The sequence below is a fragment of the Hemiscyllium ocellatum genome, chromosome 18 (genome assembly GCF_020745735.1).
Source record: "Hemiscyllium ocellatum isolate sHemOce1 chromosome 18, sHemOce1.pat.X.cur, whole genome shotgun sequence".
Classification (NCBI taxonomy): Eukaryota; Metazoa; Chordata; class Chondrichthyes; order Orectolobiformes; family Hemiscylliidae; genus Hemiscyllium; species Hemiscyllium ocellatum.
In genome coordinates this window covers 72,801,860-72,828,597 of record NC_083418.1, presented here as the reverse complement: position 1 = coordinate 72,828,597, position 26,738 = coordinate 72,801,860, and the positions used below count along the sequence as shown (strand labels likewise).

Sequence of the window (26,738 nt, the reverse complement as noted above, 5' to 3'; positions counted from 1 at the left end):
CCTAAAGCTCAAATCCTCCAACCATAGCATATCCTTGTAGATCTATTTAGAACCCTTTCAAGTTTCACAACATCTTTCTGATAAGAAGGAGGCCAGAATTGCACACGATATTCCAAAAGTGGCCTTGCCAATGTCCTGTACAGCTGCAGGATGACCTCCCAACTCCTATACCTCAGTGCTCTGACCAACAAAGGAAAGTATACCAAACACCTTCTTCACTATCCTGTCTACCTGCGACTCTATTTTCAAGGAGCTATGAACCTGTACTCCAAGGTCTCTTTGTTTAGCAACATTCCCTTGGACCTTACCATGAAATGTGTAAGTCCTGCTCTGATTTGCTTTCCCAAAATGCTCCTTTTTGATTTAGCTTTTTTTTAATCTTATTATTTTTCTGTGATAAAAGGTAGCTGTGTTAAAGCTGTTATGTAATTAGAAGTTATAGCTGATAAAATTTTTTGCAGGATTTTTTGGTCACATTTTAAAAAGTCTGAGAACTAGCAATTCCAACTGTTTAGATTCTGTGATCTGTACAAAAAATGAGGTACATATTTGCACATAAACATATTAAATAATCAAAGGATAGTTTAATAACAAACTATGAGCATTCACACCCTTTATTGCACAAGCTGAATGTAAGTTTTTCTAACTTGCACACACCTCCAAGGAATTAGTGTTATATAATTCTGTAATAGTTATCAGTATTCACACTGTGAATTAAATATCTCTTCACAAGAGGAGAAATTAAATTGTGATTGTAATGCAAGTGTGTACGACAGTGTGAGAAATGATCATAAGATAACATCATTAAATAAGGCACAAGAGGATCTGTTTAAACATTCAGAACTGCTAGTAGAGGTAACAGTAGATGAAAAATAATTATTTTTAAAAATAGCAAATGTTTAAAATGTTTCATAAAATCAACAAACATTGGAAGGAATTTAAGACTTTACACCTTGAATTAATTTTATCAAAGAGAAACAAATAATGATAAGCAATTGTAAAATAAGCAAAAAACTCTAGGGAAATCCTCGTGTTTGGGTTTGATTTTCCTCTTCAGGTTATTTGATTTTGCCTTTCTTCAAAATTTTCAACACCCCTGCAATGTTCCCTGCCCAAGAGGTTGATTCGGGGATTTGCTGTTGCAACTTTGCTAATGTCATCTGTGGTTGAACATGAGGAAGCATTTGGGTAGCTTTTCTCTCCACCTTCATTTCCACATTCCTTCCATCATGTTGTCTTTCCTGTCCCTCTGCCCTCCCCCATCCAGTGGGGAACTTGCATGACTTTTACTTGGAATCCTTGTCACGACCTGTCACCGACTCAGCAACTGGGAACGGCAAACATTGGAGCCACGCATGGAAGAGAACTCACTCACATTGAACAATACTGTGACAATAATGAATACTTTAAAACAGGTGCCTCAAACCTTTTGTAGTTCGGATGGTAGTGGGTTCAACGTGAGAGGTGATCTTATTCAGTAATGATAGCTTCACGAGTGATTCAATGCCATCTAGCTTGTGAAAAGTTGGGGATAATAGGTGGACAGTGGCCATTATTACCACAGAACACTCTCTTCTCAAGTCACTCAATAATTTACTGTAAGATTATTTGAACAAGCATATCAGTTCACAGTCTGGCAATAATGGATACAATGTGTAAATTTGTTCAATGCAAATAATGGCTGCGAACTACTCTTTCTTTGCAAAACTCAAACCCAAACAGTCAAGCCACTCAGTGAAATTCTACTTTTCTGTTTGTCTGTTCTACATCTCACCAGGATAGTAAACTGTATAAAGTCTGGCAGTCGTGACAAATACGTAATACAGAGGAATGAGTGTAGCTACCAATATCTCCATCAAAGTAAATGACCAGAAGGAGCAACTTTAAATCTCGTGTTAATCTATTAACATCTGCAAACAATGTACTTCATATTTTAACTGGAGTATTGAAGCATTAATTTATGAAGAATATTTCTCAATGTGGCATCAGTGAACTTGAAAATGTGAATTCAGTTTGTAAGAAATCAACATACCATGATGTCTCAGTATCTGTGTATTAGTTATGGGTTGTCTGTGGAACAAGATAATTAATGTTTTCATTCTTTCTGCTCCCTTTAGCTGACATATCTATTTGATAATGGTGGCACAGTCTTCTTTGCCATTTTTATGGCTATCTGGGGTAAGTACAATACCATGTTGTTTTTCTATCTCAACAGCAGCTTTTACTTTGAAAAATAAATCATATTCTTCAAGTTCTAACCAATTTGATGTCACTATTAGTACATAAAAGATTGCTGTACAATCTGTTTGCAAGTGATATTTCTTTGGTGCCAATACCAATGTTTTTTTAAGAGACAGAGGTGAGTCAAATTATGCGACATTTTCATATGCGGGTGGTAAGGGATCCATCTGGATTGCATAATTTGGGTCATTAGTCTTTCCAGTGTTGGAAGGTGGGGCTTCATTCAAAGCTGCTGGGTTGTAGTAAGCAGCTCCTTCTTGGTACCTTAAGTCAATGACATCATCTGTGTTGTCCAAACGTAGAACTGAAATAAATTGGAACACAAGGTGATCATTATTGGAATGAAATAACTTGAGTGGAACTTGCATACTGGTGCATTGGTAATCATTTGTGTGACATTAATAAACTAACTAGTTTATGTATAAATTCCAACCTTAGTGACATCATCAAAGACCCCTCCCACCCCAGTATAATCTCTTCCAACCTCTCCCATTAGGCAGAAAATACAAAAGCTTAAACACGCACACCAACACGTTCAAGAACAGCTTCTTCCCCACTGTTATTAAACTTCTGAATGGACCTCTCAAATTACAAATCTAATGTTGAACTTGCTTTTTATGCACCTTCCTTGTAGCTATAACTTTGTATTCCTTGCTCTGTTCTATTACCCTAATGTACTTTGTATGGTATGGTCTGCCAGTACTGCAGCAAAACAAAACATTAGCCAGACCAAGGTACATGTGATAATAAGAGATCAAATCAAATCAAAATAATAAATCAAATCAAATCAGAAGTCCAATGCAAATACTAACCCATTTAAGAGAATCGATCACTTTATTTCTAATCCAATGATTTTAATTGGCATGTTCATCATTTTTTTCCTTGTTTCATACATAAGTAACACATTTATTCATACAGGTTTATTTAACAGTTCCGACTGCAACTTACAGTTACAGGTAACTGTGGATGCAACCAGCTTCTGCCTTACTTCTGCTGGACTGCACATTGCCATATGGTCATATGGTTTCCATCTCTGTCCTTGACTCATTACCATATCCAGCTCTTAAAGCAACGCTGCAGAATCACATGCAGCAGAATCAAAGGCAAAATACTGCAGATGCTGGTACCTGAAACAACCATGGAGAACACTGGGGAAACTCAGCAGGTCTGGCAGCATCGTGGAGAGAGGAACAGAGTTAATGTTTTGAGTCAGAAGAAGAGTCATACCAGACTTGAAATATCAGCTCTCCATCACTGCTGCCAGACCTGCTGAGTTTCTCCAGTGTTCTCTGTTTCTGAGACAGTGGAAGCCTCGATGAAGAGCTAGTTGCATTTGTTCCTGCATGAAATATTGAAAGCTGGAAAGTAAAGTTCACTTCCACTTAATAAAAATTCTGATAGAGTCATACAGCATGGAAACAGGCCCTTCAGCCCAACTCATCCATGCTGACCTGGTTTCCTAATCTAAACTAGTCCCGTTAGCCTGCATTTGGCCCAGATCTCTCTAAGCCTTTCCTGTCCATGTACTTGTCCAAATGTTTTTTTAAATGTTGTAATTGGACCCACCTCATTGCATCTACCGCTTCCTCTGGCAGCTCATTCCATTTACGTACCACCTGTGTGAAAAAGCTGCCCCTCAGGTCCCTTTTGAATCTTTCCCCTCGCACTGTATACTATTCCCTCTGGTTTTGGATTCCCTTACCATGAGGAAAGGACCTTGACTATTCACCTTAACTGTACCCCTCATGATTTTATAAACCTTTATACGATGATTAGATTTAGATTAGACTTACAGTGTGGAAACAGGCCCTTCGGCCCAACAAGTCCACACCGACCCGCCGAAGCGAAACCCACCCATACCCCTACATTACCCCTTACCTAACACTATGGGCAATTTAGCATGGCCAATTCACCTGACCCGCACATCTTTGGACTGTGGGAGGAAACCGGAGCACCCGGAGGAAACCCACGCAGACACGGGCAGAACGTGCAAACTCCACACAGTCAGTCGCCTGAGTCGGGAATTGAACCCGGGTCTTCAGGCGCTGTGAGGCAGCAGTGCTAACCACTGTGCCACCGTGCCGCCCTAAGTCCCCCACACTCCAAGGAAAAAAAAATTCCAGCCTATCCAGCCTCTTCTTCTCGGTCAAACCTTCCGTCTTGGGTAACATCCTTGTAAATCTTTGCTGCACCCTTTCCAGTTTAACAACATGCTTCATATAGCACGGCGACCAGTTGTCCGCAATACTCTAAACGTGGTCTCACCAATGTCTTGTATGACTGTAGCATGACATCCTAATTTCCATACCCAATGCTCTGATCAATATAGGCAAGTGTGCGAAATGCCTTCCAAATGGTTTTGATTATGCTTCATTCTAAGAGGTGGGGATAGGGTGGCTCACTTTGTAGAATGCTAGATCCAGGCCTCTCCATTTAAGCCCTTTTCCAGAATTAGCTAGCCACATCAGGAGTATTCATGGCACATGATCAACAAGTTGATAATCAGCCTGTTGGACTTCCCAGTACGTCTCCAATGGGAATAAAATCATCACATGATTTTTAAAACATATACACATTCATGTGATTTGCTTGGGCAGCATTTATTGCTCATCCTTTATTGCCCAGAACGCAGTTAAAAGTCAACCCCTTGCTTTGGGTCTGGAATTGCATATAGGACAGACTGGATAAAGACAGGGATTTCCTTCTCTCCAGGACACTGGGGAACCTGATGGGCCTTTTTTATCCCCAAAGACGGTTTCAAGACCATCATTAGACTTTTAGTTTCAGATTTTTACTTTCAGAAGTTGAATTCAAATTCAACCATCAGCCATGGCAGGATTTGATTAGAGATAAAATAACTGCAGATGCTGGAATCAAAAGTTGACCAACAAGATTCTGGAGGCAAACAGCGAGGCAGGCAGCATCAGGGTGAAGAGTCTCCACATGAATCGTTGACTTCGCCACCTCCTGATGCTGCCTGGCTTGCCGTGTTCTTCCAGCCTCCTGCTTGTCTATTATGGCAGGATTTGAGTCTGGGTCCCCAGAACATTTCTAGGGCCACTTGATTAGTAATCTTGTGATAATACTACTAGGTTGGACACTTTTTTACTTTGATGGATTTTTGGCAGCTTCTGGTTGCATTTATCAAATGTTGTCATAGATTGACTCATAATTCCTTGCAGTGGAGTAGTAAACCTCATCATGTGTCCAACATCAACCTTCCTTTTGATAATCATAGGATCCCCACAGTGTTGAAACAGGCCCCTCCAGTCTAACAAGTCCACACTGACCGTCCGAAGAGTATCCACCCAGACCCATTCCCCTACCCTATTACTTTGCATTTCCCCTGACTAATGCACCTAACCTACCACTATGGGTAATTTAGCATGGCCAAACCTAACCTGCACATCTTTGGACTGTGGGAGGAAACCACAGCACCCAGAGGAAACCGACGCAGACACTGGGCGAATGTGCAAACTCCACACAGACAGTCACCTAAGGCTGGAATTGAACCCAGATCCCTGGCGCTGTGAGGCAGCGGTGTTAGCCACTGATCCACTGTGCTGCCCGAATAAGTTCATCATTAATTTCCTAAACTTCTAAGTAAATGTGCTTCAATGAGCATGAAATGCTGTGACCATGCTGTATCTTTCCCCTCCTGAGTGATTTTAGTTGCACTGAACAGTGTGGCAGTGTAAAGATGAGAAACAATTGAAATGAAAATTGTTGAAGTGCAAATTCGGCTGCTGATTTGCCCTTTTCGGTTGCTGCCAGGGTTAAAGTGTTCATGTTAAAACTTAGTGTAATATGTTAGTGTGGTGCATTTTTTGTTTGGGGAGGTTACAGTCGTACAGGAAAGGAAATTTGATAATAATGTGCGGTTTTGGTCTTATCTGAGGAAGGGTGTTCTGGCTTGTGAGGGAGTGTAAAGAAGGATTGTTAAACTGATTCCTGGGATGTCAAATGTATCGGATCAGTTAGGACTATATTCATTGCCATTGAGAAAAATGAGTGGGGATTTCATAGAAAACTGCACAGTTCTAATAGGATTAGACAGAGTAAACAGAGGACGTGCTTTTCCTGTGACTGAAGGGGTTCAGAACCAAGGGTCACAATCTAAGGATTGAGATGAGGAGAAATCCCTTCACCAAGGGAGTGGTGAGCCTCTGGCATTCTCCACCACAGGAAACCAACCCTCCATTACATTATCCCAACCACCAGATCCCTGACGGCAAAATCTCTCCTCATCTGCCACAAAGGGCAAACATCTCCAACCTTTCAGGGTAATTCCAGTATTTTACCGAGTGCACAACAGTCTTTTAAGTATGGTAGTGGCACCAGGGATACCACAGCCCTGACACATACCTCTGCCTTCAGTGACTGGCAGCATGGGCAGCATTGGACGAGATATGAACATTAGGGTCTTGGCATTGAGTTAATGAAGCAAGTTTAGGATGATAAGTCTGAGAAAACACAATAGGCCTCGTGGAGAGAAACCCTCCATGAAACTCAACACAATATCCTTCCGTTTAGTTCTGGCAAAATTTAACTCACAATTTTAATTTATGCAAATTTGATCAATGAGGAGGCAAGGAAACGGCACCAAAAGTGCTGAATGTGATAAAGTCTTTGGGGAAGCTTTTTAATCAGAAGGAGGTGATAGCATAATGGTAACATCACTGGGCTAGTGATCCAGAAATCTGGTCCCATGCTCTGAGGGTGTAAGTTTGAATTCTCCCATGGCAAATGGTATAATTTGAGTTCAATGAAAGCTAGAATTCAAAGATAACCCATCAAGGACTGTGTAGCCAATATTGATTATTGTTTAAGAACCCAACCGTCCCTTTAGAAAGGCACTTTGCTGTCCGTACTTACTTTGGCAAAGGTGATTCCAGACCATCAGCAAGATGGTTGACTCTTAACTACCTCTCAATGGCCTTGTAAGCTACTCAGTTCAGAGGTAATTAATACTGGCTTTGTCAACAATATCTGCATCCCATTCAATGATAAGACAGTGCTTGCATCGTTTCAGTCAAATACAATTACAAGCATTGAATAGTCATCTTCTCTAATTCTACTTTTACCTATTTCCATAGACTTCTCGTTTGGCATTGCAAGAAATTTGTCGCATCAGGTCAGCTTTTGTTGTTCCAATCCTTTCCCAAATCAGATTGGTATTTCCCCTGCCTGGATTTTCCAACTTCCCGGTTCAGGCTAGGAGGTGACGGAAGGGGCTGAGGCAGGAGCCATAGCTGTTAAATTGGGCACCATGCAACGGATGTTGTATCCACCCTCTGGGGAAATGGGAGAGGTCCTCTCCTGAGACCTTTAGCTGGCCATTTTGTCTGTTACAGAAGAGGCTGACAACATTCTTACATCTGGATTAGTGTAACTATTGGGGAAGGATGTGTTTCCTTTAATGTTCACTGGCTCTTACAGAGATTGCCAACCCCATAAATTAAACATCACACCCAATGTTTTCTCAGCCCGACATGCATGGCCAACTCACAGCAACCCACTCGCCTGTCCTCAATTAGAGTCCAGACTTAGGTCCATTGCTGGACGCCCCCTTTGGGACAAGCTGCAGTTTCTACTTTAATCGCTACTCTCAGGTAACACTGCTAAACCTTACAGCTGGAAGGTTCCTGGAGGAGATGGGGTGTGGAATACATATTTTGGGACAATTAGAAACCTAATGCCTTTTAAATTTCTCTTCCATTCTGAAGAAGGGTCACTGGATCTGAAACATTAACACAACTTTCTCTCTGTAAATGCTGCCAGATCTGCTGAGTTTTTCCAGCAATTTCTGTTTTGGTTCTGATTCTCAGTGTCTGCAGTTCTTTGTTTTCTTCTTCTCCTGTTACATGGGTGTTAGACAAGCTGATCCAAGCTCACACTTAACTGTTACAGGATTGTGGGAGAAAGAGAGGGAAATCATCTCCACCCCAACCCACATTCAGATGGTTTCCTTGCTCTCTCTCTCTCTCTTCCTCTCTCCTCCTCTCTCCTCCTCTCTTCTCTTCTCTCTCCCTTTCTCTCCCTCTCTCTCATCTCCCTCTCTCCTCTCTCTATTGTCATGCATCCTGCTCTCAATCTGCTGGTCAGAGGCATAACATCTAATTTGGCACAATTAAGAAAACTACAAGGATAAGTCAATAAGGAGATGGGCAAAAAACCAAAAAGAATTGTATGTGAGTAAATGCGCTGGAGTGCACTTTGATAAGTTATGAGAGAATCTGTTTGATGTCACAGAGGCTGATGTGAAGGTAACAATCAGTATGCAGTGAAACTTCAATGGGAATGGCTGAGGTGAAGCCCATGGTACTCCTTTCAAAATGGATAAGTACTTGTGGCAAAAATGGAAGTTGCTGGAAAAATTCAGCAGGTCTGGCAGCATCTGTGAAAAGAAATCAGAGTTAACGTTTCAGGTCCAGTTCTGAGCAAGGTTCATTGGACTTGAAGCATTAGCTCTGTGCTCAGTTTTCAAGTTGAGCTCTGATGAAGAGTCATCTATCCTTGCTCTCTCTTCATGGATGCTCTCTGACCTGCTGTGATCTCCATTATTTGTTATTTTCTCTATAATTCCATAATGTACAAGACGAATTTGTTGTTTGAACAAATATAATGTAATATGTCTCATGCACTGATAACTAAATGGAGATATTTGTAAGAGTCAACATTTTATTATAACATTCTGCAATCAGTATTTTGTCAACTGCATACCTGGATCATTGGAGATGTTGTCATAAAGTCTGCGGTGATTAAAGTGATGTGATTTTTGACGTGCACAGAAAGTGTAAACCAGAAGTGAGAGAAGAATAATTCCCAAAATGCAGCCAAGAATGGCTCCAATTATCACTCCTCCATTAAGTTTTCCTGGTACAGGGACTGGATCTGAAAAGTTTTAAAAATAAATGGGTCAATGTGTAATGAGTCAGGTCATAGAAATAGCACAGGAAAAAAAGCTACCCAACATTGTCATGTTTCTTCCTTAATAATTCATTACTCTAGCAGCAACAAATGACTGTTTATATAAATGAAAGCAAACCCCACATTTGTGGTTTAATGTACAGGTGAGACCATGAACTAGAATTTTCTTCAGTAGGATAAACTTATTGCTGATGGCTATATTTACTGATACATACATAAGATTGACCCTGCAAAATGTTAAAAACTTAGCTGTTTCAAAATTACTTCCAAGAGCAAGGTGAAAAATAAATTCAATTTATTGTGGTTCTGCTCGCCGAGCTGGAAGTTTTTGCTGCAAACGTTTTGTTCCCTGGCTAGGGAACATCATCAGTGCTGTTGGAGCCTCGTGTGAAGCGCTGCTTTGATGTTTCTTCCGGTATTTATATTGGTTTGTTCTTGCCGCTTCCGGGTGTCAGTTTCAGCTGCAGTGATTTGTATGTGGGGTCCAGGTCGATGTGTCTGTGGATGGATGTTCTTGCCGTTTCTGGGTGTCAGTTTCAGCTGTAGTGGTTTGTATATGGGGTCCAGGTCAATGTGTCTGTTGATGGAGTTTGGGGATGAATGCCATGCTTCTAGGAATTCTCTGGCTGTTCTCTGTCTGGCTTGTCCTATGACTGGGAAAACACCACTATCATAGGACAAGCCAGACAGAGAACAGCCAGAGAATTCCTAGAAGCATGGCATTCATCCCCAAACTCCATCAACAGACACATTGACCTGGACACCATATACAAACCACTACAGCTGAAACTGACACCCGGAAACGGCAAGAACATCCATCAACAGACACATCGACCTGGACCCCACATACAAATCACTGCAGCTGAAACTGACACCCGGAAGCGGCAAGAACAAACCACTATAAATACCGGAAGAAACATCAAAGCAGCGCTTCACACGAGGCTCCAACAGCACTGATGATGTTCCCTAGCCAGGGAACGAAACGTTTGCAGCAAAAACTTCCAGCTCGGCGAGCAGAACCACAACAACGGATACCCGAGCTACAAATCTTCAATCAGATTTTAAATTCAATTTAATTCTGCTGAAGGATGTCAGTGATCTCTTCAGGTAAAGTCATCAGAGTTTCAAAATAGATGTGAACAAATGCTGTCCAGAATCATCTTATGTTTTGTGATCGTGAAAGTGATGCCCTTTATATGTGTTATAAACATCTCAAAACATGATTCTTCTGAACTTGTCTGTGTCTCTAATGTGGAGAAGTAATGAACATTGCAGTTGGAGAGAATTGTAGGAATGGAAGCTCAAGGGGAGAACTCACCGGAGTGTTGAACATTTTAAATTGTTTGAAAAGGTGAGCCCAAAGAATGACATTTAAGTTAGTGAGTCAGAGGTTAAATAGTGAAATATTAATGAGAATACAATAGACAATAGGTGCAGGAGTAGGCCATTCTGTCCTTCGAGCCTGCACCGCCATTCAATATGATCATGGCTGATCATCCTTAATCAGTACCTGTTCCTGCCTTATCGCCATAACCCTTGATTCCACTATCCTTGAGACTCTATCCAACTCTTTCTTAAATGAATCCAGAGACTGGGCCTCCACTGCCCTCTGGGGCAGAGCATTCCACACAGCCACCACTCTCTGGGTGAAGAGGTTTCTCCTCATCTCTGTCCTAAATGGTCTACCCCGTATTTTTAAGCTGTGTCCTCTGGTTCGGCACTCACCCATCAGCGGAGACTTGTTTCCTGCCTCCAGAATGTCCAATCCTTTAATAATCTTATATGTCTCAATCAGATCCCCTCTCAGTCTTCTAAACTCAAGGGTATACAAGCCCAGTCGCTCCAGTCTTTCAGCATAAGGTAGTCCCGCCATTCCAGGAATTGACCTCGTGAACCTACACTGCACTCCCTCAATATGTCTTTCCTCAAATTTGGAGACCAGAACTGCACACAATATTCCAGGTGTGGTCTCACCAGGACCCTGTACAGCTGCAGAAGAACCTCTTTGCTTCTATACTCAATCCCTCTTGTTATGAAGGCCAGCATGCTATTAGCCTTCTTCACTACCTGCTGTACCTCATGCTTACCTTCATTGACTGCTGTACAAGAACATACAGATCACTTTGTACTGCCCCTTTACCTAAATTGATTCCATTTAGGTAGTAATCTGCCTTCCTGTTCTTGCCACCAAAGTGGATACCCACACATTTATCCACATTAAACTGCATCTGCCATGCATCTGCCCACTCACCTAACCTGTCCAGGTCACCCTGTAATTTCCTAACACCCTCCTCACATTTCACCCTGCCACCCAGCTTAGTATCATCAGCAAATTTGCTAATGTTATTATTAATACCATCTTCTTTATCATTAATATATATTATAAAAAGCTGCGGCCCCAGCACTGATCCCTGTGGTACCCCACTGGTCACTGCCTGCCATTCAGAAATGGAGCCGTTTATCACTACTCTTTGTTTCCTGTCAGCCAATCAACTTTCAATCCAAGTTAGTACTTTGCCCCCAATACCACGCACCATAATGTTGCTCACTAACCTCCTATGTGGGACTTTATCAAAAGCTTTCTGAGAGTCCAGGTACACTACATCTACTGGATCTCCTTAATCTATCTTCACAATTACATCCTAAAAAAATTCCAGAAGATTAGTCAAGCATGATTTCCCCTTAATAAATACATGCTGACTCTGACCTATCCTGTTACTACTATCCAGATGTGTCATAATTTCATCCTTTATAATAGACTCCAGCATCTTTCCCACCACTGAGGTCAGACTAACTGGTCTATAATTTCCTGCTTTCTCTCTCCCTCCTTTCTTAAAAAGTGGTACGACATTAGCCACCCTCCAATCTGCAAGAACTGATCCCAAATCTGTCAAACTCTGGAAAATAATCACCAACCGCATCCACGATTTCTCAAGCCACATCCTTCAGTACCCTGGGATGTAGACCATCAGGCCCCGGGGACTTATCAACCTTCAGACCTAACAGTCTCTCCAACACCAATTCCTGACAAATATAAATTCCCTTAAGTTCAAGTCCTTCAGCCACTGTTACCTCAGGGAGATTGCTTGTGTCTTCCCCAGTGAACACAGATCTGAAGTAACAATTTAATTCTTCTGCCATTTCTTTGTTCCCCGTAATATATTTGAAGAGAAAGTGAGGACTGCAGAAGCTGGAGATCAGAGCTGAAAATGTGTTGCTGGAAAACACCAACCCAACCTCCACTCCCGGCACCTTCCCCTGCAACCACAAGAAATGCAAAACTTGCGCCCACACCTCCCCCCTTACTTCCCTCAAAGGCCCCAAGGGATCCTTCCATATCCGCCACAAATTCACCTGCACCTTCACACACATCATTTACTGCATCCGCTGCACCCGATGCGGCCTCCTCTATATTGGGGAGACAGGCCGCCTACTTGCGGAACATTTCAGAGAACACCTCTGGGACGCCCGGACCAACCAACTCAACCACCCCGTGGCTCAACATTTCAACTCCCCCTCTCACTCCACCAAGGACATGCAGGTCCTTGGACTCCTCCATCGCCAGACCATAGCAACACGACGGCTGGAGGAAGAGCGCCTCATCTTCCACCTAGGAACCCTCCAACCACAAGGGATGAACTCAGATTTCTCCAGTTTCCTCATTTCCCCTCCCCTCACCTTGTCTCAGTCAAATTCCCTCAAACTCAGCACCACCTTCCTAACCTGCAATCTTCTTCCTGACCTCTCCGCCCCCATCCCCACTCCGGCCTATCACCCTCACCTTGACCTCCTTCCACCTATCGCATTTCCAACGCCCCTCCTCCAAGTCCCTCCTCTCTACCTTTTATCTTAGCCTGCTGGACACACTTTCCTTATTCCTGAAGATGGGCTCATGCCCGAAACGTCGATTCTCCTGCTCCTTGGGTGCTGCCTGACCTGCTGCGTTTTCCCCGTAATATATTCCCCCTGTTTCTGTCTTCAAGGGCCCAATTTTAGTCTTAAACATTTTTTTGCCTTTCATATACCTAAAAAAGCTTTTACTATCCTCCTTTATATTTTTGGCCAGTTTACCTTCGTACCTCATTTTTTCTCTGTGTATTTCATTCTTAGTAATCCTCTGTTGTTCTTTAAAAGCTCCACAGTCCTACATGTTCCACTTATTTTTGCTATGTTATACTTTTTCTCTTTTAACTTTATATGTTTCTTAACTTCCCTCATCAGCCACGGCCACCCATGCCTCCTCCTAGGATTTTTCTTTCTTTTTGGAATGAAGTGATCCTGCATCTTCTGCGTTACACACAGAAATATTGCCATTGTTCCTCCACTGTCATCCCTGCTAAGGTATTTCACCATTGAACTTTGGCCAGCTCCTCCCTCATAGCTCCATAGTTCCCTTTATTCAACAAAAATATTGTCATTTCCGATTGTACCCTCTCCCTCTCAAATTGCAGATTGAAGCTTATTGTATTATGGTCACTACTTCCCAATGGCTCCTTCACTTCAAGGTGTCTGACCAATTCTGGTTTGTTGCACATACTGACACAAAACATATACAAGTGGCTAAGCCTATGTCAATGAAAGTCTAGAGTCTCTGTGTATGTACTTCAAAGAGTGAGTGCCCAAAGAGATTTCTAATGGTGGCTATATCTTACTGAGAAAAAGGATTATTGAAGAAAGGATGTAATTGGTTCGAGGTAGATCAGGAGAGTCAATGTACCTCTCGGTGGCAGCCCATGCAGCAACTGGAGACCAAGGTTCCATGGCTCAAAGGCAAAGCTATGGCCATCAAAACTCATCCCTGTGACTCCCACCTGTTATCTAGAAAGGTTTCCCTCCATTCCTGGGTCCCTAAATTCTTAGCTTTACAGACTTGTCCAGAGGCACCTCAATTTTCAATCAAGCACCTACTGCCAGACTCCACCATAGACCTGTCCCCATCTTTTCTAGTGGCAAAGCTACAGCATCAGGGGTTCTAGTCCTCTGATTGTTCATTGGGTTAATATGTTTCAGGATTATGGATTCATGCAGCATTTGAGGCAGAAGTGTGTAAGATCTACCTTAGTATTTAATTTTAACTCTTTACCTTTCTCAGTCGATGTGGCAACAGTTGTAGTAATGATGGAACTAATGGTAGTTGTTACATCAGCTGGACTTCTTGTGGTACTCTGAGGAAAAGTGGTGGGAAGTGAAGCTAACGTGGTTGAAGTACTGTTTGTCTCATTCCCTGGAGCAGTTGTTGAAGTGTTGCTAGATATTGTTGATGTAGAAGTTGCAGCCGTTGTGTTCCCTGTAGTTGTATATTCTGTGGTAGCTGTATCATTAGACTGGACTGTAGTTGCTGCAGTGGTCATGTTTAAATTTACTGTCACATTAACATCACTGGTGTTTTGGAATGTGGTAGACATTAACTCAGTCGTGCTGTTAATTGTGCTGAAGTGACTTGTCATAGACAGTGTCACATTTGGGCTACTTGTGCTCTCTACAGGTATAGTTGCTGTAGTTGAGTCATTAGCAGCTCCCACAGAAGAATTGACTGGTGTTGCAGTGCTACTGGGAGTGGATAAACTGCTCATATGTGTAGTGGATGTTAGTGGGCTGCTGCCTGTTAATGCTACAGAAGATATGTTGGTATTGGCCATGATGAGCATTGTCGTATTCATAGTTGTTGGAAAGGTAGATGAAGGTTCTACTGATGGTGTCATCGTCCCTGCTGAGGTGAGAGTGATCAACATTGATGAGGTTGAATTGTTTGCAGATGAAGTCGATGATGTTGAGGTTGTGCTGTCTGATCTTCCAACATCCCACAGATTGGATATTAGGCAAGTGACCAGTAAAAATGTTCGAAGTGACGCCATTATATTAGATATTCCAATAAATGTCTTTGAATCAGAAACCTAAAAGAAAATTTGAGCATAGTTAAGAGTGTATCATAACAATGTCCTTTTGGAGCATTACTGTGTATTTTTGCACAAGAACAGTTTATTTCGACAAAACATAGCAAGTTTCTTCTGAAATAGAGTAGAATAGAATGGCAAAACAAGTTGCAATTGGATATTCATTTAATGGAACTCGAGACTCATTGCATATTACTATGAACAAGTTCGAGATTAGATGGGAATTTTAACTCCATCACTGCCCATTTCCAGTGCAGAAAGGAAGTTAATCTTATTGTCCTTCCCCTCCTCCCGAGAGTGAAGGCTGCTACATGCTCTAGCTCCCACTCAAGTCTTGATGTACCCTTCTGTCTGTGTAATCAATGTCTAGTTGAGCTGATCCGGTTCCAAAGCAGCTGATGAGCTGGAAAGTTCAGGGTCCACTGGTGGGTGCTAACGATGTGGCTTCAACACACACAAAATATCGTACCATGGGGAGCTGGCCAATGTGACTTCTGAAGCTAAACATTTTGAAAATAAACAAACCTTAGATAGAGATGTTCTACATTTTGTTGAATTATGTAGTTTCGACTCAATACTTAGCCAGTTATGTTTTCCTATGCTCCCTTGACACCAGTCATATGTCCAGTCGAGGATCTATTTTCCTTACTGCACAGCTACCCCTTTCCTTGGCCTTATTGCCCCACTGCTAGCACTAAGTATATTTAGCCTTTGCAGACTGTTAGCATGTAAGGGTGTCACCCAGCAGAATTCTTCCAGGCAAAGTGGCGTGCAAGAAGAAACAGCTCTATTTCAGACTTATTGCTCTAATGTAGGGGGTAGCAACTATTCAAGTTTGAGAAAGCTGCAGCTCTCTATAATGTGCACAGTCCTAACATACAAGCAAATATGCAATGACCTGGGGTAAGAGTCCTTCAAATCCTTCAAGTTATGGCTGAACTGATTGTGACTGCGAATCCACATTCCCGCCTAGTCCTGACTGCCTTTAATGCCTTCCTTACTGAAACCTATCCATAATATCAAAAGAAATAGGAACACGATTAGGTCTACCAGTGCCTTGAGCCTGCGCTGCCATTCAGTAGAATCACTGCTGATCCAACATTCCTCACGCCCACTTTCCCGCCCTTTCTCCATAATTGTCAATTCCCCGACTGATCAAGAATCTCTCCATCCCAGCCCTTTAGTATGGATGACTCTGCCCCCAAAACTCTCAGTTACAAGGAGTTCCAAAGTTTTTCAACCCTCTGATAGAAGAATGCCCTCCTCATCTCTGTCTTAAACCAACATCCCTTTATTTTGAGACTGTGTCCTCTGGTCCTAGACTCTCCCATGAATGGAAGCACCATTGATCTGTCAAACCCCTTAAGAATCCGGTGTGTTCCATTGAGATGACCCCTTATTAATCTAAATGCCAGTCAGTAGAGTACCTGTTTGGCTTTTGCTGATAAGATAGTCCTGCCATGTGAAGGGGTCATTTAAGTGAACCTTTCCTTAAGTAAGGGGACTAAAACAGCTCTCCGTACTCCAGATGTGGTCTCTCCAGCACCCTGTACATCTGGATGTGGTCTCTCCAGCACGCTGTACATCTGGATGTGGTCTCTCCAGCACCCTGTACATCTGGATGTGGTCTCTCCAGCACGCTGTACATCTGGATGTGGTCTCTCCAGCACGCTGTACATCTGGATGTGGTCTCTCTAGCACCCTGTATATCTGGATGTGGTCTCTCTAGCACCCTGTATATCTGGATGTGGTCTCTCCAGCACCCTGTATATCTGGATGTGGTCTCTCCAGCACGCTGTACATCTGGATGTGGTCTCTCCAGCACGCTGTATATCTGGATGTGGTCTCTCTAGCACCCTGTATATCTGGATGTGGTCTCTCTAGCACCCTGTATATCTGGATGTGGTCTCTCCAGCACCGTGTACAGTTGCAGTAAGAATTTCCTACTGTTACGCTCAAACTCCTTTGAAACAAGGGCCAACATTCCTTTAGCTTTCTGTCTACATCCTGCCTTAAGGCAGACTTGTACATTTTGTTTTTTACCTTCATTGTTTTCTTTTAACTTTATTATGGTATCCATCTGTTGTCGTAACATGAGGAAGTTATTTTTTAAAGTTAGTTTTAAATCATGGGGTTTGATCCATCAGAGAAATACTGGGGTGATAAAAGACATTGTTTCTGGCAGGCAGACAGTACTCAGTAAACTAAAAAAAAGGAAATAAAGATAGATCAAGCTGGCATTCCACAACAAAGTTATCAATATCCATAAAGAGCAAAGATAAGTTCTCATGTTATGGGTGTGTGCAAAATGCTGTTGTTGCAAAATGTGCATCCAAAACACGTTATTCTGCTTTACACTGATCCCAGGTGCTGACTGATATTTGATGCAATTTTAATAATTTCTATTCTTCTCACAGATTTTCAGAACCAGCTTGTGTTCTGTGTATTTGTTTAAAACTTGTCAGTGTCGAGTCATAGAGATGTACAGCGTGGAAACTGACCTTTCAGTCCAACTCATTCACGCCGACCAGATATCGTAAATAAATCTCGTCACATTTGCCAGTGTTTGGCCCATATCTCTCTAAGTCTGTTCTGATTCGTATACACATCCAGGTGCCTTTTAAATGTTGTACTGGAACAAGCTTCCAGTACTTGCTCTAGCAGCTCATACCATACATGCACCACCCTTTGTGTAAAAAATATCCCCTTAGGTCCCTTTAAAAAATGTCCCACTCATTTTAAACCTATACCTTCTAGTTCTGAATTCCCCTACCCTGGAAAAAAGCCTATGGCTGTTCTCCCTATCATGATTTTAGAAACTTCTATAACCTCAGATTCTGACACTCCAGGGAAAGCAGCCCCAGCCTATTCAGCCTCTCCCTATCGCTCAAAACCTCCAACCCCGGGAACATCCTTGCCAATCTTTTCTGAACCTTTTCAGGTTTAACACCTTCTTTCCACAAGTGTGAGTGCAGTGTGCTTCCCAAACCTGAAATTGAACATCACACAACACCAGGTTATAGTCCAACAGGTTTCTTTGGAAGCACTAGTTTTCGGAGCATTGCTCCTTAGTCAGGTACTTCCAAATAAACCTGGTGTTGTGTGGTTTTCAACTTTGTCCACCCCAGTCCAACATCCCAACGCCTCCAAATCATGGCTTTCTAAACCTGCTCCACTTTGGAGCTGGGAGGAGGGTGGGGAATTTGGTGGTGTTGGCGGCTGGATTCATTCATAAAGTTTCTAAGATAAGACAGCACCTAGTTCCCTTACACAGCCTCAAGGTTCAGTCAGTTACGCCCTGTCCACTTCAAGAGAAACCTAACTGTCTAATTATGCTCCTCCAGCTTATGATCTCATTACTTCCTCTATAACTACTGCTCTCTTTTTAAGGAACTTACAAATTATAATCATACATCCTAACTGCCCACAGAATTTTCTTTAAGCATTATAATTGAACAAGTAATTGCTTCTTTAATTATTTTAAACTGCATCCTCATGTTGTAATATCAGCAACTGGTACAGATGACTGATCAAATAGGAACTTCATTCATTTTGCAATGAAGTAGGACATTGGGAGATTTCTGTCTTAAAACAAGTTTGATTTATTTTAGTTATAGAGTCATACAACTCAGGAGAGGTCCTTCAGCCCATTGAGTCTGCAACCAACCGATCTACACTAATCCCATATGCCAGCACCGGGCCCATAGCCTTGAATCATATGATATTTTAAATACTCATCCACATACTTTTGAAGGTAGTGATAGTTCCAATCGCTACTATTTTCCCAACCAATGCATTGCAAATCCCCTCCGTTCTCCAGGGGTAGGGGAGGGTCCGGGGGAACATTTTCCTCAACTCTTCTTGAAATCTCCTGCCCTTAGTTTAAATGTATGTCCCCTCATTATCAACCCTTCAAGCAAGGCAAACAAAGTCAAAATCACTGTATCCATGAAAATGAACAGCTTCATTTTGTTTCAACTTTTGGTTTAATTAGAGTTCTAATAATGGCTCAAAATTTAACAACTGGGCATGTAACTCCAGATGTTTAAAGCTGGCATGGCGATCAAGGGGTTAATACAACCTAATGACATTGATGCAGATAGTTCTAGTGTCGCAATGGTAGTGTTCCTAGCTCTGAGTTAGCAGGCCTGGGTTCATGTCCACCTCCTTCAGAGATGTGTGATAACATCTCTAAACATGTTGAAACCTACCAAGTATTCACAGACAATTCTTTGTTTTGGAGCATGTTAGTGGTCAGTTTCATCGATGTGAAAGGGCTCAGCCATTGAACAAAATGTTGCAGCGATTTTACAAAGAGAATGTAACAGATGCCAAAAAATGTTGAACTTATGATTGTAAACCAACAGTAACCAACATGACCTACTTACGGACATTTTCCTATTATACTACAAATAGGTTTCAGACATTCCTTTTGCTTAATTTACGTGAGAAATCAGGGCCTTTATTTCGGATGTCATCGAAATCACACACCTAGATTCTTTACGTAGGCTGCGCATGTTTTCAGCAGATAATTACCAGCCGTGTAACCAGTCCTGCGTTACTCATTGATTGCAACACTTCAGTAAAACTCTCATGTGTCTTGTGTCAGCAATGTGTGCTTATCTCTTGGATAAGATTTGTTAAATATAAGACCAAGTGAAATAATCAGTAATTGTGTGCATGCAGTGCAGAGGTTGGAAACTGAACCTGGGCTCCAGTGATTTTTGTCCTGATTAGGTAATGTTTACTGCCCAGTGAGGTTTTTTATGCCTGAGTCCAAGTCACAGGGTGGTGTATGGAATTGGAAACATTTCAGGTTATGATAATTGCAGTTTGTTGGAAATTATATTGATGAAGGGCTTTTGCCCAAAACATCGATTTTCCTGCTCCTCGGATGCTGCCTGAACTGCTGTGTTTTTCCAGCACCACTGTAATCTAGACTCTGGTTTCCAGTATCTGCAGTCATTGTTTTTAACACCTTGAAAATTATATTGTAAGAGGGTCCAGTTACACTATTATTTTAGTGTTGATGTCTACCCACTTCATGAATCTACCCTACTTGGATTCAATTACATTTCACTAACAGCAACAGTTTACATTGAGCTAGCCCCTGTGACTTGATACGACATACCCAAGCACCTCATAGGAGCATTATCTAACACCGTTAGATACTGAGATGTTTAAGGAGATATTAGAGATGATGACCAAAGCTTTCATCAAAGGGTTAGGTTTTAAAGAGCATTTTAGAAGAAAGAAAGGCAGAGAGGTTTTTAGGAAGGGAATTCCGAAGCTTAGAGCTGAGGCAGCTCAAGGAAAAGATCAAGAGTCACATGACTCCAGGTAAAAATCCAACAGGTTTATTTGAAATCACAAGCTGCTAGAGCATTGCCCCTTCATCAGGTGAGGGTGCATCCTCTAACTTTTATCACAGTACGTCAGGGGAGTTAGATTCTCGCGAGAATACATAAAGGTTAAATTAAAGGTCTCCTTCTCTTCCTTTCTTTGATGTGTAACTGGACTTACTACTGCCTTTTGTACCATTGTTGCTTTACCATGTGAAGTTGAAAAAGCAAAGGAATATGAAAAACAGACTGATACATTTCGGAAGAATGAGGGGAGACAGTGTAAACGCAGCAACAGGTTTCTAAATGGGGTGCAGAATCCATGATACCCACTGATCTCCATGAACGAAGATGGGAAGAAGAGGTGGAAAAACTAGTTCAAAAAGTGCATAGGATTATTACCTTTATAAATACAGACATAGAACATTAAACTAATTGTATTACATTTAACCTTCATAAAACATTGCTTTAAAAAATTGTTCATGTGATGATAGTATTGTTAGCCAAGACAGAGTTTATTGCCTGAGCTAATTGCCCCTGAGAAGGTGATAGTGAGTTACCTTCTTGAACTGGTGCAGTCCTTGAATTGTAGGGATACCCATGGTGGTGTTAGATGGGGTTTTGAGTATCTTGATTCTGTGACACTACAGGCGTAGTGATATGGTTCAAAGCCACGACAGTGAGTGGATTGGAGAGAAACCTACACATGGTGATTTTCCAGTATCTGCTGCCCTTGTCCTTCGGGATGGTATTGGTTGTGGGTTTAGAAAATACAGTCAGGAGAGCTGGGGAAGTTGCTGCAGTGCACCTTGTATACACTGTTGCCAAGGTGTATCCAAACCTGAACGTTGTCCAGAGTATGGACATAGGATTCCTCAGTATCTGAGGAGTCAGGAATGGTGCAGTGCCACTGTTGCCACAGTGTGTCATTGGCGAAGGGAGTGAATGCAGACAGTGGTGGATGGGGGACCAACCAAGCAGGCTTCTTTGTCGTGGATGGTTTGATGCTTCTTAAGTGTAGTTGGAGCTGCACCTATTCAGGCAAGTGGAGAGCATTCCACCACATTCCTGTCTTCTTCTGCCATGCAGGTGGATAGGGAGTACGGAGACTGGAGGTGAGTTACTTGCCACATAATTTCTGGCCTCTGAGCTTCACAGTAGTTGTGGGGCAGTCTAGTTTAGTCTCTGTGATTGGTAACCCCCAGGAGTTGGATGCTGGAGGATTTAGCTTTATAAAATAGCAATAATCAAGAGGAGAGGTTAGATTATTGTTTGTTGTAAATGGTTATTCTCTAGCACTTCCATGATGCAATTCTTTCTGCCATGATGCTAATCTTACCTCCCACTTATCAATCCAAACCTGGATGTTGTCCAGACTATGCTACGTATTGGCGTAGGATTCCTGAGGATCTGAGGAGTCATGAATGGTGCTGAACATTGTGCAATCATCTGCAAACATTCCCATTTCTGACCTTGTGATAGAGAGAAGGTGACCAATAGAACAGCTGATGGGGGTTTGACACTGTCCTGATGTTACACATTACCTTGAATATTGTTTTCAGTTCTGGGAACTGAGCTTTGAGGAAAATATGAAGATATCAGAGAGTTTGTAGAAAAGATTCCTGATCCAGGCTCCAGAGAAGAGTGACTTCAATTGTGTGAATAAAAAGAAAAAGCTTGATCACCTTCATCAATGCTTCATCAATAACCTTCCGTCTATCATAAGGTCAGAAGTGGGGATATTCGCTGATGTTCTGCACCATTCACCACTCCCCAGGTACTGAAATCATCTTTATGTTCAAAGTAACAAGATTTGGATAATAACTAGGCTGGAGCTGACAAGTAACAAGTGGCGTTCATGTCACACAAATGCCAGGCAATAACCATCTCCAATAAGAGATAATCTAACCATCACCACCCTTTGACATTCAAAGAAATACCATCGCTGAATCCCCTATTATTAACAATCTGCTGGTTACCATTGACCAGAAACTCAGCTGTATCTGCCACATAAGCACTGTGCTTACAAGTGCAGGTTTAGAGGTAAGGAATAATATAGTGAGCAACTCACTTCCTAACCGCCCAAAGCATGTCCACCCTCTGCAAGACACAAATCAGGAGTGTGATGGAACTCTTCCCACTTGCCTCGATGGGTACAATTCCAACAACACTCAAGAAGTTTGACACCATCCAGGGCAAGGCAGCTCCTTTGATTGGCACCAGATCCATAATCATCTACTTGCTCCATCACCTATGCTCACTAGCAATGTATATTATCTCCAAGATACACTGCAGAAATACACCGAAGATCCCTTCCAAGCTCATGACCACTTCCATCTCAAAAGACAAAGGCAGCAGATACATGGGAACCCACCACCTGCAAGTTCCCCTCCAAGTCTCTCACCATCCTGACTCGGAAACGTATCTCTATTTCTTCAATTTCACCAGCTTAAACTTCTGCAACTCCCTCACTAATGTCCATGTGGATCCAACTACAGCACATAGACTGCAGCGGTTTAAGAAGGCAGCTCACTATCACCTTACAGACAAGAGTGGAGAGGGAATTTGATCAAGGTGATCAACTTCACGAGGAGTCAAGTCAAAGAGAAAGACGGTCTTGCCGTTCGGCAGAACAGTCATGAGCCAAAGGACAGAAATTTTAAAGTGATTGTCAAAAGAACCACAGATGGAATGAAGAAAATGTTTTTGATGCAGTCACTGTGATCTGGAATGTACAGCCTGGGAGCTGGGTGGAGGTGGATTAGCTCGTGACTTTCAGGAGGAAATTTAATGAGTAATTGGAGAAGAAAAAATTCAGGGCTACAAGGAAAGCTGAAGAGTGGAACAAGCCAAACTCACTCTCGCAGTCTGGTGGCACTGGTTACATGGCTCAATTCACTTCCCTTTGTGTTGTGATAGGTCTATGATTTTTTTGATTACCATAGAGATAGTTCCTTTGTGTATACTCATGGTACCTCATCATTATTGACCTCCTTTCTGCAATATTTCTGTTCAGGTTAGATATTCAATGTCACGTTGTAAAGGAACCATGGTCTTTGTTTCATGATCTTCTGTAGAAGGGTCACTGGACCCAAAACATTAATTCTACTTTCTCTCCACAGAGGTTGTCCAGACCTGCTGAGTTTTCCAGCAACTTTACATTTTGTTTCTGATTTTCAGTGTCCACAGTTCTTTGTTTGTTTTTGTCTTTATCTTTTCTCATTGGAAATAATCTAAAGTTGGATTGCTTACCTCCAACCAAAATCTTAACAACCCAATTTCTGATTTAATCGTCTTGTTGAGGTTGAGTTCCAATGGTAGCATGCTTGGCATTTAGCTCAATCCAGAACTGAGTTTGAAACTTTATCCAGCAGCTGAGACCAATGACTTGCACCTCCAAAATTTTGACGGGCACCACCTCTGCCTTTATTCCACCACAACTGAAAACATGTCATCATTCTTTTTGTAATGCTGTATTCAGTCCCCTTGAACTCCATCTTAAATAAACTCCAGATGTATCCACAACCTGGCTGCCTATAACATAATCCTACACTAAATTCCATGGAATGAGCTGCCAGAGGATGTGGTGGAGGCTGGTACAATTGCAACATTTAAGAGGCATGTGGATGGATATATGGATAGGAAGGGTTTGGAGAGATATGGGCCGGGTGCTGGCATAGATTAGGTTGGGATATCTGGTTGGTATGGACGGGTTGGACCGAAGGGTCTATTTCCATGCTGTACATCTTTATGACTCTATAACTGTCACCTTTGCCCTGAATGGTACCCATTCGCTTCCTGTCCCCTTTCCTCATTGTACTCAACTTGTTGAGAATTTATCCAGTGCCTTATCTAGCTTTAGTTCACTTCTGACTGCAGGAGTCAGCCTCCTGTCTGATTTATCATCAACTGAAAAATGCCCTCAAATCGTTTTAGGCCCAATATTGTGATTTCTTCAAAAAGAAGTCTTTCAGTTTTCAAAGTTTCATTCCATTTTCAAGAGTATTCTTAAAACAGATCAATTACTCTCACTGAATCTCAACCAGTTCTTAGCTCTTCCACTCTACCTGTGAATTTGTGCATGGAACTTTGTACATACAGGGTTTTGTGGTGCAGTTGCTAGTGTTCCTGCTCTCTGAATTAGAAACCTTAGGTTTGGAATCTATTTCAGGACTTGATGACCAAGAATGGTCCATCCATGAAAGAAGTTCAGTGTTGACCTGCAGATCTGCCCAATACACCCCAATAGAAAGCAGAATGAGGAGAGCGATACTATGCTATCATGTGAAATGGATAGATTGGTCCCTCTACCTTCACCATACACAGCTCCCACAAAATGTGTGCACAAGATCATGTTGCCGCAGAGACCTAGACTCATGCGAACAGCAAAACGCCAACTCCATTCTGCTAATTGCAGATATATATTTTGATGCAAAAGTAGCACAAAATACCCAAGTCATTATGTTCATTGGCAAGCACGTTAAAACAACAGAGTATCTTAACTTCCAGGACTTTTCACTGTATGCAGTACAGTTCCAGCCACAACCAAAGGATTTTCTGATATCATAGACGTTCCGCCCCTTTATAACTCTGAAAACCAGCTGTAAATCAGACAGAAATTGCTGGTGACACTCAGCGTAGTCACTGGATGTGAAATATTAACTCTGCTTTCTGAGCACTGAGACTGCCAGACCTGCTGAGCAATTTGTGTGGTTTGTTTCAGATTCCCAGCATCCGCTGTTCTTTGTATTCTATTCTGATGGTTTGTTATGAGTTACTCGTGCAATGACATCCAAATGTGTACAGTTTGATTCTCTTGTGTGTTTTCATTTTCTGTCTGCAAAGCAGGTTTTTATGATACCTTCCTGATCTTGGCAGAATTATCAAAAATCAGGAGAGGTGTAAGGAGATAAATTTTCCCTCAAGAATCTATGATTTTAAGACATTGTCTTAAAAGTTTGCAGCAACTTAACAAAGATACATCTCAAAAAGATATACTCTAACTTATTTCCAAAGCCTTATACCTTTTACTCTATGCTAGTATCTGCATCAAAGATAAATCAGATACAAATACAGTTACATTCACAGTCCCCTTGAGTAAGTGCCTCTTATTGCACTAATTATTTTCATGCAGACAGGTACGTGATTAGATTCCCTACAGTGCGGAAACAGGCCCTACAGCCCAACAAGTCTACACCAACCCTCCAAAGAGTAACCCACCGAGACCCATTTCCCTCTGACTAACGCACCTAACACTATGGGCAATTTAACATGGCCAATTCACCTGACCTGCACATCTTTGGATTGTGGGAGGAAACTGGAGCACCTGAAGAGAAACCCACACAGACACTGGGAAAACATTAAAACTCCACACAGTCACCCGAGCTGGAATTGAACCCAAGTCCCTGGCACTGCAAGGCTACAGTGCTAACCATTGAGCCACCGTGCCTCCCAATGTTATAATTTAGTGGAAAGAGGCAATTTAGTATTACAGATTGTGAAGGAATAGCTGTCAGCTGATCGTAAAGAGACATTTTTTCTGCTGTAAATCACATCTGCTATGATCAGTTACCCATATAACAGGTTTCCACAGTTATCTATTTAGATGGAGTTGGGTGGGAGGTGGTAAATAGCAAACACAAAGATGAGTTGGTTTGTGTTCAGTGTAAACACAAGAAAAAGTTGCTAGTTGTAATGTATGATTTAAACAGTGCTGCAAATTAGTTCAGCACTCCTGTAAGAAGCATCTCAAAAGTAGGATTGGCAGAGGTCTGGGATCAGGCTCTGGTGTTCATAATCTTCACTGACCACTGAGAGCTTCAGGAGCAAGGCTGGAGTATTTATGCACCAACCCCTGCCCCACCCCCCCACCAGCTCCCCCAAGCCAACCTTGTGCTAGTTCTTATGGCAAATAGTTATAGATATGGAAGTGTTAGCTTGTCATGAATACATTGACTTGACAGCAGCAGCAGTCTCTGCAGCCAGAAATCAAAGAACTACACTTAATTTACACAACCTGCAGTGTTGTTTAGAGTCTGGAATGTTGACCCATTGCTCCAAACAGCTGCTGTATGCTTTCAATCCTTAAATCATTTAACTGGAGAACTGAGCACTGAACACTCACTGAGCAGGTGTTAGCAGGGGACTGTTCCACATCACTCGACAAAGATAAAACTCGACTTCAAATCCATGCAGCAGTCTAATAATAATAAGGGAATACTTACTTGATGTGATGTGCTTCAGATTATGTTTAAGAAATGCTGGAATGGTTTATGTATCCAAGTTGACAGTGTCCTGCGTTGCTCAGGTGAGTGAAACTGTGTGGTGGTGA

At 42.0% G+C, this 26,738-nt stretch overlaps 2 protein-coding genes across 2 annotated transcripts in view; one reads left to right on the top strand and one right to left on the bottom strand.

The window, feature by feature from the left end:
• ano3 (anoctamin 3) overlaps positions 1 to 26,738 on the top strand; it is a 582,275-nt gene that overhangs the window by 458,292 nt on the left and 97,245 nt on the right. Inside the window, exon 15 of the mRNA XM_060838668.1 lies at positions 2,118 to 2,178. Coding sequence (XP_060694651.1) covers positions 2,118 to 2,178 — 61 coding nt within the window. The remainder of the gene's footprint in view (positions 1 to 2,117; positions 2,179 to 26,738) is intronic.
• On the bottom strand, positions 570 to 26,738 carry LOC132824507 (mucin-15-like). The gene is made up of 4 exons (XM_060839100.1): positions 26,632 to 26,738; positions 14,255 to 15,065; positions 8,965 to 9,135; positions 570 to 2,545 (listed from the first exon to the last, which is right to left on the bottom strand). Exons 2-4 carry the CDS (start codon positions 15,024 to 15,026, stop codon positions 2,370 to 2,372), a joined length of 1,119 nt encoding a protein of 372 aa, XP_060695083.1. The 5' UTR covers positions 15,027 to 15,065; positions 26,632 to 26,738; the 3' UTR covers positions 570 to 2,369.